General features: G+C 35.0%; 1 protein-coding gene across 12 annotated transcripts in view; it reads right to left on the bottom strand.

The window, feature by feature from the left end:
- Positions 1–12,323, bottom strand: part of Kmt2c (lysine methyltransferase 2C) — a 266,426-nt gene that overhangs the window by 124,144 nt on the left and 129,959 nt on the right. For all 12 annotated transcript variants that reach the window (XM_071610717.1, XM_071610726.1, XM_071610727.1 and 9 more), the window contains one exon: positions 6,260–6,422. In XM_071610717.1, the coding sequence (XP_071466818.1) occupies positions 6,260–6,422 (163 nt within the window). The remainder of the gene's footprint in view (positions 1–6,259; positions 6,423–12,323) is intronic.

Below are 12,323 nucleotides of genomic sequence, written 5' to 3'. Positions count from 1 at the left end.
GATCCACCATTCCCCTGAAGCTGCTTTAATGTAGCTACAAAGGACTGTGTGGTCACTTTTTCAACCAGGCCATTCCTACACTTAGCAACATTTGCATTATTGACCATCTCCTATTCACACCTCCCTTTCCTTGACAACTCTTTCCTGATCTCTCCTTAGGCTTTCAGTATGTCCACCTCATCTTCCTTTTTTGACTGCTGCATCTCTATAACCTCCCTAAATGCTGAAGAGTTCCCTAGACTCCACCCTGTTTCTTCCTTTCCAACTCCCTATGGTTTTCCTTTGTGGAAGGACAAAGGAAGGACACTGTGCTCTGTGATTTGCCTACAAATGAAATCTCTCCCATGTCAAAAGAAGGCTACAACTGCCAAATTTGTATTACCAGCCCCAGGCTTCTGTCATAAATCCCAAACCTTTATTTTCAGTCTTACTGGAGCTCAACAGCCAGATGTTCTAAAAATAATGAAATTAAACTTATACCAACGGGTTATAAGCAGAAACTTCAGTGTCACTGTTGACTATTAACTCCTCTGACCCAACACACCTGAGAGACACACCAATGCTTATTTACTAAACTTTCCATACCCGACTTTCTGTTCTTATTATTTAGTTCATGTTTTGTCTTAATGATAACAGTTTCTTCAAAATGGAGTCATCCCAATTTAAGGTTCTGATCTCTCTAAAAATCATCTATACATCTAAACCACATTTTCAAAAATGTAAAATCTAATTGTCAGGCTCTGCTTACACTAAAAATCATCATTACCTCCTTTTACACCTTAAAAATCATAATTTTATAGGCTGAGCAAAAAAGCACCCCCCCACCCCGCCTTCCAGCCAGATCTTGGAACTACCCGCTCGCTCCTGTTGGTGTGAGTAGTCTGTAGTGAGCATGACACAACACTCTATCCAACGTCTATGTCCCTTTACACATTCTGTTCCCTCTGCTCAGAACGCTGTGTGCCAGGTTACAATGGCACATGCCTGTAATCCCAGCAATTCAAGAGGCTGAGGCAGGAGGATTGCTAGTTCAAAGTTAGGCTCAGCAACTTAGTGAGACCCCATCTCAAAATTTTAAAAAAATAAATAAATAAAAAGGTCTGGGGATATGGCTCAGAGGTTACACACTCCTGGATTCAATCCCTAGTACTAAATTATTCAAAAAACAAATAAACAAACAAAAAAAAGAAAACACCTTTGTGCTTCCGTGACATCCTCAGCCCATTCCAGAGAGGCCTTCAAAACTCTGCTGCAAATACCTGTTTTTACACCTAAATGGTTGTTGTTCCCCCATATACCTACAAGAAAGTTTTGCTGTACTAGCCATTAAAGTCAGCCCAAAGCTGGGAACACCTGAAGGACAGGGATGTTTCTTTTTCTGTTCTGTATCTCCAACTGCCTAGCATAATTTAAATCTTACTAAATGCATTTTATTTAAATGAAGGTCTTCCTTCTACAATCACTTTTAAATAGCTCTTTAATTGTCAGACATTTAAAATAAATCATGGATTTAAAAGGGGAAGTATCACACATGATAGAAGGACATAAGAGGGTAAATGATTTTTCTTAATACTAAGATAGAATTACCTACATTTAAAAATTGATCTTTGATTTTTGCCTACTCTAAACTTTTAGAAATTGTGGAAAGCACATGAATAATTATCAGATACTTGGTTTGCCTTATTAATAATTTTGCAGGAACACTGTCTAAAATATTTCCATAAAACTTCCTAGAGTTTGCTACTCCATCACTTCAACTTGCCATTACAGCAACTAGTCATAGCAGCTCCTGAGCAACTGACATACTAGTTAGTCCACACTGAGATGTGTAGTGAATGTAAAATGCATACTGAATGCAGGCTTAGCCAGAAAAAAAAAGTCAAGTGTCTCAAAATTTTTATATTAATTACATGTTGAAATACTAATATTTTTATATATTTGGTCAGATAAAACATACTATAAATTTCAAATACTTTTCACTTAATTTAACATTACTAAGAAACTTAAAATAGCTTGCTTGCATTATATTTCTATTTCACAGAACCATTCTATACTCACAAAACCCCCTCTGAAACAAGAGTGTTCCCACTTTTTATTTTATAATGATTCCCAGGAATTCCTCAATGACAATCCTGTTGTGTTATTTGACTTCTACAGATTACTGATAATAAACCAAAGAAAAACATCAATGTGATGCATCTAATACAAATACATTTACCATTTGTTACATATGTAACGATAACAGAAAAAAGTACTATGTGAAAGTATGAGGTTGGTTCCAACCTGCTCCCCAGCCAGGGAACAGGTATGTGCAGAAATACTAAAACCATTTTTTGGAGGTTATGTATAAGATGATGCAACTATGTAGCTGTCATGTCATGTCAGAAGTATGTGTATATGTACATGCATATACATCTGCAAACCATAGAGACATTAAAATTGAAGCAATCATCAAACAACTAAGTGAAATTTTTCTATAAGCAGTTGCAAAAGCAGATTGAAAGGTTAGAAGATCATTAGAGAGGGCAAAAGTAAAGCTCAAGTCTCCTTGGCTTCAATGATCACAATCTTTACTACTTATTAATAAATACTGACCACTAAATTGAACTACTCTACTCATCAGTGAAGGTGAAGAACATCGGAACATACACCAAAGTAGGCAGGAAAGTGCCACAAAGGCACAAGATGAAGAAGTTGAAGGAAATAAGGGCACAAGGTTCTTTTGACAAGAGAAAAGTGAAAGAAACAGAAGGATAATCTATACAGACAGTCATTTCCTAAGTGACAACTGTGAAAGAGATAAAAAGAAAAAGACAAAAACATTAAGCTCAGGTGAGAAGGAAGCTTATCACAGACTGAAACTTGCTCAGATTGGAAGGTGCTTGAGAAAGTCGAACAGGCACATAGAATAGAAGCACTGGTAGAGAGCAAGATTTCAGCTGCCATGGGGAAGAATCACCATCAGGCTAGACCAGCACAGCCTTCTTGTTCCATGAACTCCGCAACACACTCATCATCTGCCAGTTTTGTTCACTGGAAGGACACTGTGCTCCGTGATTTGCCTACAAATGAAATCTCTACATAGAAAAGGTAGATCATAGATGTCATCCAAAGAGGTGGGCTCATGAAGGTGGCAGGCAGTTAGGAAAAAAGGCCAGGGGCTGACAGAACATGGGCAAAAGAGAAGAGTATCAGGACTTCAAGAAACACTAGCAAGGGAAGAAAGGCTGGAGTCAAACCTAGTGATGAAGCAAATTCGCTGGGGAAGAGAGAGTGGATTGGGAGATGATATTTCCCACATTTAAACTCTGAAAAGCCTTCTCACTGCAGACAGTAAAATGCAAATTCCTTTAGTCTGTGTTCACCTTGACATGATCTCTTCTAACCACTTAGCAGGCTACTACAATGACTATTAAGTGTCTGTCCACGAATCATGCCAGGCTCATTCCTCAAAGCCTGTGTAGCAGTTTTCTCCTTGCTTGGAATGTTCTCTCCTTGGTCTTTCATGGCTGGCTCCTTGCCATCCAACTTGCCTACTATGAAAGTTTATCTGGCTAAATCTCCTAGATGGATATTCAGCATAAACTTTCTAGACATAGTTAGCATATCCTTTGCATCATGATGTTGCAAGGATAATGTTGGAGCCATGACCAGCCACTTCTGCAGGACAGAGCTCCCTAAAAGGAAAACATTGGCTTGCTCACAGATAATCTTTCTAAGGAGAAACCTCATAAATGTTCCATCATCTGCATGAAAATGTTTTTGATAGATTTTTCTATTTTCATAAACAGAAGTGTCAATCTTATTCCTAACTCAGCCAACTATCACAGTACATTGTTCTGCACTTAATAAGCAACGTGAAAAGTGTGCACTCAATATAAATTATTCTTCTCACATTGAGTCTTAACTAAAGAGTTAAAAATAACTATCTTTTGGTAAAGCAATTAATTTATACAAGGCACAATGCTGTGTGATTCCATTAATTACTATCATTTACCACACATAATGACACTGATTCAAGATATCCCCATTTTAAAAACATAAAAGTTAACTATCTTATGCCATTTACCCACAATTAAAGTAGCTAGCAATATTTATGAAGGGTTTTACAGAGGCAGAAATACACTCTATCTGCAATATTATCTAAGTTATATCCTTAAATTAAGACATGTGGCCAGAAATCTGTATATTTAGACTGCATTCTTTAAGATCCCTAAGGAGGGCTGGGTTATGGTTCAGTGGTAGACCACTTGCCTAGCACATGTGAGGCACTGGGTTCGATTCTCAGCACCATATAAAATTAATTAATTAATTAGTTAGTTAAAGGTATAGTGTCCATCTACAACCTAAAAAAAATATGTATATATATATTTTAAAAATCCATAAGGAATAGAACTTACTCACAATTGGGCACTGGTTTTACACCACTGGCTCAGTTTGAGGGCAGTTGTAGGAAACAGCCCTGCAGGATTTGTTTATTCTGCCAGACAGTTAACTTTAAGACAATTTTTCAATATCAAGTGAATCTTGTCATATACACTGAGAATCAGATAAATGTTCTTATTTCCTCCTTTGTGTTAACTTCTAGAAATTTGTGTTTAACATAAATAAATAAATAGACCATTTCTTTTGGGTATCAGGCTCAGCAATACCTTCATAGTTATTTAATTTGTATTTCACATGGCCAAATATGCTTACTTCATGTTAGTTTTATTTTATTGTACAGTTCATCTATTTTAATCTCCATGAGTCTATTTTGGAACAAGGCATAATACCACTAATTTTGATGTATCTTTTAGCTATAAATTGCCAGCATAAACCTTTCACCATCTGCATGACAAATGATGGCAAATAAGCTCACCTCAGTTCTTAACAGTTCATTATTTTACAAACTGATTTATGATCACTAACATGTAACTGAGGGCATATACTATAGAATCTTGTTGTCAGCAGAAAGCAGTACTCCTATCAATTAATGAAATCTCTAACATTAGAGCCATATTCATATACAGGTTTGCACACTGTTTACCAAGGTCTATAGTATAACTGAATCCAAAACACTGAATAAAATTCAGGTTATTACATACAGAAAAGCAATTTTATCTAGTGGGCAAAGTGTATTATACCACCCAAAATATAATAATGTATGCCCTCACTGAAATAATTCACTACTTTTAAATACCCATAACAGTTGTTATACATGAATATTCTATCTATCTCAGATGTAATGGTAAGTAATCCAAAATATTTTTTAAACTTTATTTATAAGTCCTTTATTTATAAGCTTAAATATGATTTGGAATTTTAGTATGCCTTATCCATAACGTTCACCTGTATAGTTGATAAGAGCACATGATTATATATGTGGACACAAAATTTGAACAGAAGATGAAATTATGGTACAAAATGAAGATAAAAAGTAAAGATTATATAGTCTAATTGTACTTGAAATTACTTTATGTTAAGCCTGAAATAGTATATATGATTCATAAACCTGGAAAAGACGGGGGGAAAGCTTTTATCAAAACACTGGTAAGAAATGAATAAAAGATAACAAGTAAGAAGTGACATAATAAAAGACTGAATAAAACATCATGGAGATTTTACAATGAGTATGGAAATTCAATGTTCTAGGGGAAAAGATCCCACATGCTTATTGGAAATTCATATAGTGAAAAACCAGAAAAGTCAAACATTTAACATTTTCACTGAATTCTAAAACATTATTGGAAAAAGAAATAAAAAAAGACCACTGCAGATTACAGATACCCAAGACTGACGAATCACAAACAGGCACAACGAGCTTCCTATCACAACACCCAAGGCTACACAGCTCCCACAAATTTATGAAGTACTGGACGCTCCCACACCAGACATCCTCAGATAACACCAGAGAGATCTGGCTTCAAACTCCCCCCACTGCACAGTGTTCTGTGGGTAAAGACACTGATTACCATTTAACTTTTTAATGAACTGCTGTACAGCACATATTCGAAATACTATACTCAGTATGTTTTTCTATGGTTTAATTTTTTTTTTAAAGCAAGAATATAAAAGCTCTCTTTAAATTTTTAAGGAAATAGCCTTTTGGAATTAATTTCTATGAAATTGTTTAACAAATTTCCCCCAAGGACCAATTGCAAAGATCCCTCAGACTACCAGGATTATGTACAAGTAGAATAACATGGAGGGACTGTACAGTGTCATTGTAAGTAAACACACTGAAAGAAGTTTAAAAATACATCTGTCATAAACTTACATCTTTCAGGAGCTTGGTCAATGTGTTCTGGACAAAGAAGGAAAAAGTGGCTGAAGTCCTGAAAGGTGCCGGCTCCTGCAGCACAGGGATAATGGTACATCTGGGTACATTTCTCTTCACAGCATTTGATACTGGCTCCAAGGTGCTTACAAAATGCACATCGCTGGAGGGGAAAAGGGAGAGAAGTCTCATTAGAAAACCTTAAAAAGCAACATTCAAATGTAGGGATAAGGAAGGTATAAAAAAAGTTATTTGTATCATACTCGTAAAACAATTTGCACCTGTGAATAAAGGACCAGTTAAAAATAATAAAACCTAAGGTGCTCAACCGAGTGTTTGTCATATCACCAATTCATCCTTCCATTCAAATTAGAAAGCTGGCATTTCAATTTTTCCTATTTTGTCAAAAATGTACAACTAAAGATTTAAAAGACAAATAGTCTAATAGTATAATTTAAAAGGCAGGTGTGTAGTTGAGGGTTATTTTAACAGTTTGAAACCCAACCAAAACAGATAATAGGAGTATATCATTTTTAAGATCTATTATTATTATTATTACTATAATTATTATTATTCTAAAATTCAAAGTAAAATAAACTAATCAATGAATAAATAATCAGTGGGGCACAACTATATGATTAAAGATACATTTAAAGGGCTGGAGATGTAGCTCAATGCTAGAGTGCTTGCCTAGTATGCTTACAACCCTGGGTTCCAACCCCAAGAATCCCAAGGGAGATAAAAGTGGGGACATAAAAATCCAGATACTTCACTGTAGCAATTAGTTTTTGATTTCTTTACCACAGCTGGGAGTGTGATGGGAAATTAATTCATCTAGTTATATCTTTCCCCATTTCCACACTGGCCTGCCTCCACTTTCTTGCAAGATGTGGAAAGCAATGTAAAAAGTCTCCACAAACACCAGGGGGAGTAGAGGGCCAAGGAGTGTACATTGTGGGGAGGAATTACCCACAATGTTGCATTTGCTTATTCAGTTTTGTCTCTGAACAATTAATGAACTCTTCCTCATTCGCCTAAGTCTACTTGGGAGTCTTTTCACAATTGTCTTTATTTTATGAAACACTGCTGAGTGGCTCTAAAACCTCTTTCTACGGAGACACCTAAATGTCTCATGCACCATGCTGTTTCACATTCACACCACCACATGGTAATTCTATCTTTTTTCACCCTAGTCCAAAATCCTTGAGTAAGGTACCAGTAAGGTACAGTCTTTGCATCCACTGCACCAGGAATGCTCCTTGACACAGAAAGGCCCTGATGAACAGGTGTTCACACTCACACACACTGAATAGATACCACCCTGCAATCCTATTCCTACACGTGACTCACCAAACAACTGAAACCTCACATAACAAAAATAGGTAGATTCTGTGAGCATAATGATGAGTATTCTCACATGCTAATGCACTGATTCTACAATGTTAATCAGGGAATGTGAGATTTTTAATTCTTTTCAATCTTCCATGTAAATTTGTAAATAAACATGTAAGTAAACCATCACATACTATCAAACTCTTCTTCTTTATTATCAATCCACTGTACTAAACAACATAAGAAAGCTTAGAGACTCTTGGTTTGTCTTCTGTACATTTTGATTTCAAATTAATAGACCAGTAAAACTTGTAAACAACTCAAGCTTTAGTTATATTCATCACATTTTAATTTTATATAATGTTCATATGTCCAGACTAGTATATATTTCACTTCTATTTTCTACTTAGCATTACTGCATTAAAAAAAGGAAAATAAAGCCTTATTTCTCTGATTAAAGCATAACAACCAGTTTTTTGTTTTTTTTTTTCCCGAAATGGGCTGTTTTTATAATGCAACCTTCCAAGGCACCTAAATATGTCTGGAATATTAATAAATCCTAGAGTTGACAAGAATAATAACATCAAGGTCCAGAAGTCAAGAAAATGCTGAAAGAAGAAAATACAGTCAATCTGCTGAGAAAATTTTCTGATAACACATTAACATAAACTAATTTCTCCTAAATGGTAAAAAATATAGGGGTTCTTATTGGCACGATGTACAGAAGTCTTTTTCACTAAAAATAACTTTGACAAATAAGATATAATAAGTTTTACTTAAGTATATGTAAGGAAAAAATAATGTAAATTGATCCTTAGCCCAACACCTACATTATTTTAGAAACACCAATATTGTTCTCTTAGGCCTTCAAAGAAAAATATCACATGATATTAGCTAAACTATTATGAAAAGTGCTGGAATTTATCCAACATACTCATTTACATCATCACAGAAAGGTATCAGGAAATAGTGGGGAGGAAATAAAGCACTAAGAGCATGTAAGTGAACCCTTAAAACCCAACTGTTCCAACGGCCCAGCTGAGGACACCTGGCATTCAGAGAGTACAGACGCTACACACACCGGCTGGGAAGGATCTTCCTGTACCACAAAAAATATCTGTAAAAATTACAGAAAATACCAAAGAATGAATTTCCACTGGGATCGTCTGTAATGTTGGCACTTATACACTTTTCAGAAATCAAATAATTCATAAAATAAATAACAATTATAAAACTAACATTTAGGGAGAATGAGTATAAGGTAAATAGTCCTTAAGTAATGTTATCAACTAAATGATGAATTTAAGTCAATATTTTAAAGTCTAGATAGTACTTTATTCTTTTCTAACTCTGTCCAATCATTAAAGAAAACAAAAGGGGGTTGGGGTTGTAGTTCAGTGGTAGAGCACTTGCCTCGCATGGGGAGGCACTAGGTTTTAATCCTCAGCACCACATAAAAATGAATAAATAAAGATTTGTGTCCATCTACAACTAAAACAATATTTTTTAAAAAAGAAAACAAAAGGGAGGAGATATGAAAAAGTAGTATTATGTTTTACATTAATACAAAAACATACTTTTAAAAATCTCAGTGAGAACTCCTATTACCAATTATAAGAATGAGTCTGAGGGGCTGGGGTTGTAGCTCAGTGGTAGAGTGCTCCCCTCGCACATGTGAGGCACTGGGTTTGACCCTCAGCACTACATGAAAATAAAATAAAGGTACTGTGTCCATGGACAACTAAAAAAAAAAAAAAAAAGATTTTTTTAAAAAAGCATGAGTCTGAGGATCTTCCTAAATTCTAGACCAAAACGAAGACTTCTCCAAACAAATCTTTAATACAAAACATAACCAAAAAAAATTTCAGAGATTAAATTTTCATCATGAAACTACAACAAAAGATTAGGGACATTCCATATGTGTTGAACAGATCATCAAGTCAGTATTCCATATCAACAAGAGCAATGGTTTTAGACTAGGTGTTCTAAGAAATGTAAAGTTACTAAAATTTTCACATTCCAAAACTGTTTTTAAAGTTCACCAATCATTTCTTATTATTAGTCACTGGGATTCTCCCAAAGTAGTAAAAAAGAACAAAGATGGCAAGTGAGAGGAGAAGATATGGTGACATGGAACACTAATCCAGAAGGTCAAAATCTATTTAATAGAAATGCCAGAAAGAGGGGAGAGGCATAATCATAGAAATTGTCCTAGAAGCAAAATTATGAAATATCTAATACTAAAAACATTTATTAAGTATAATCTCCACTTAACAGAAGAGAAACCTAAAATACAAAATGTCTTCATATCAATTCCACTGACCTCTGAACCCAAACCAAAGTCTCCAGGCTTAGTCTCCATCACAATTCCTCCCCAAACTCCCTAAAGATCAGCTTCAAATTACAATATCCCATTATCAATAAAACCCAGTAATTGGGCAAATTTTTAACATAAGGATAAAGAGAAATTTGGGGAAGCCAAACAGATCATTTCCAAAGCAAGACAAATTAGGCATTAGCAATATTAAATTAAAAGGAGAAGAAGTAGAGTACCTTTAAAGGTATACAAGAAAAATTATTTGAAACTAAAGTTTTAATGGCTGTTAAGATAACATTCAACTCCATGAAAAATAAATGTACACAGGTTAAATTCCCTATTAAAAGAAATGAACATTCAAAACATGCAAAACATACTTAATATACTCACACACTTTATACATAAACACATACACATTTTTATGTGTATATGTATACAGATACACATGAGGAACATGACACACTATACAAACAGCTGTGGATAAAGATAGACAAATACTATCAAAAACTGAAGGTATAGCAATATTTGGTGTAAAGAAAACAGAATTCTCAAACTAAAAAGCAGCAAACATATCAAAAATAATACTAAGTAGAAAAGTGTCAATTCAGAAGAATAATTCAATAAAGTTTCTAAACCTCATAAATATTTTTGGCATATAAAAAGTGAAGAAAAGAGAAATACATGCATAAATTAGACTTTATCATATCTCTCAAGTTACTAAGTAGATATAAAACAAATAATTTAATAGAAAGCTTAATTTAAGCTCACATAAAGATACATACAAATCTCTATTCCAAAATGACAGCAGCTCAGCAGTACAGAAATTGCCTAGTATGCATGAGGCCCTGGGTTGGATCCTTGAAAGACACAGACACACAGATACATATGCACTTGCTCATGTGTGTGCATACATGCATTCCCCCACCACTTTCATTCTATTCAAATGTACATAAAATTTTCAAAAAATGCATACAGGATCCAAATGTCCACATACACAAACGGTAGGTATTTCCTATGCTACATGCAATAAAAGCAAATATATTCTTCAATCTATAATAAGAATAAAACATTCAAAATGTAAGGATAAACTCCCAAGTTCCCAAATCTATTAAAAAATTTTAAACTCCTGTCTACATAATAGCAGACTTTTTAAAATAAAAAGCGTTGTGTTGTATTTGAATGATTAAGAAATCACAAAATCTTCTGAGATGTGGCAAATATGGTATTCAGAGGAATAATATAACTTGGAAATTGCTAAACTTTAAGACTAAAAAAATGAAACTATAGCTAAAACTTAAAGCCAGTAAAAAAATCAGCATTCAGTGTGTAAGATCTGACATCTAAGGAAATAAGCTACACTAATAGTATGTCTAGGGAAACCTTATTACTGAGATTCAGGTGTTTTAGTCTATCAAAAGCAAAAATTTTGCATTAAAAACTGAAATAAAACAATTAAAATAAAAGTCAAATTATCAAATAATTTATTGTACGAGCAGGCCTGAAGTAAAATTTGGGGAGGGGGCCTCTTTTGCCCAGGATTCAAACCCCAGCACCCCCCAACTCCCCAAATTTTACTTCAGGAATAGATATAGAGGGCTGGGGATATAGCTCAATTGGTAGTATGCTTACCTCCCATGCAGAAGACCCTGAGTTCAATCCCCAGCAACACACACACACACAGACACACACACACACACAGTAGCTTCATAGGAATGGATGTAGGTATTAAATAGACATAGGTGTTAAAGGCAAATTCTATTAATTAGCTATAACCCTATGATTAGCTTTAATTCTACCACTGAGCTACATTCTGAACCCGTTTTTATTTTTTGAGACAAGTTCTTGCCAAGATGCCCAGGCAGGCCTCAAACTTATAATCCCCCTGCCTCACTCAGCCTCCTCAGTGGCTATAATTAGAGCTATGGACCACCTCGTGGGGCAATAATGAATATTTTGATGATTTACTGTTATTGTTGTTTTGACCCAGTTAATTATTCCAATTTTTACACTACTAAACACACATTTCCAATTGAAGCATTCGCTTCAAAAAGTAACATAAAATACCCAGGTGAGGTGGCGCACACCTGTAGTCCCAGGGGTTTGGGAGGCTGAGGCAGGAAGATTGCAAGTTCAAAGCCAGACTAAGCAACTTAGCTATACCCTGTCTCTAAATAAAACACACACACAAAAGGCTGGGAGTGTGGTTCAGTGGTTGAGTGCCCCTGGGTTCAATCCCTGTAACCAAAATAAATAAATAGATAAGTAAATAAAAACGAAGAACAGGATTTTCTCTTGCTGATATCTTTCCTTTCTCACTATCCTCCCGGTTGCTTTCACAGCAATCTTTCTAAAGAATCCCTGATACATTTTGGATTGGATCCAAACTCCTCAATTTGTAATTTCTGGTAGGCACAC

The sequence above is a fragment of the Marmota flaviventris genome, chromosome 1 (genome assembly GCF_047511675.1).
Source record: "Marmota flaviventris isolate mMarFla1 chromosome 1, mMarFla1.hap1, whole genome shotgun sequence".
In the NCBI taxonomy this organism is placed as follows: domain Eukaryota; kingdom Metazoa; phylum Chordata; class Mammalia; order Rodentia; family Sciuridae; genus Marmota; species Marmota flaviventris.
Note: the sequence above shows the minus strand (reverse complement) of the source record. Positions and strands in the feature narration are given on the sequence as shown.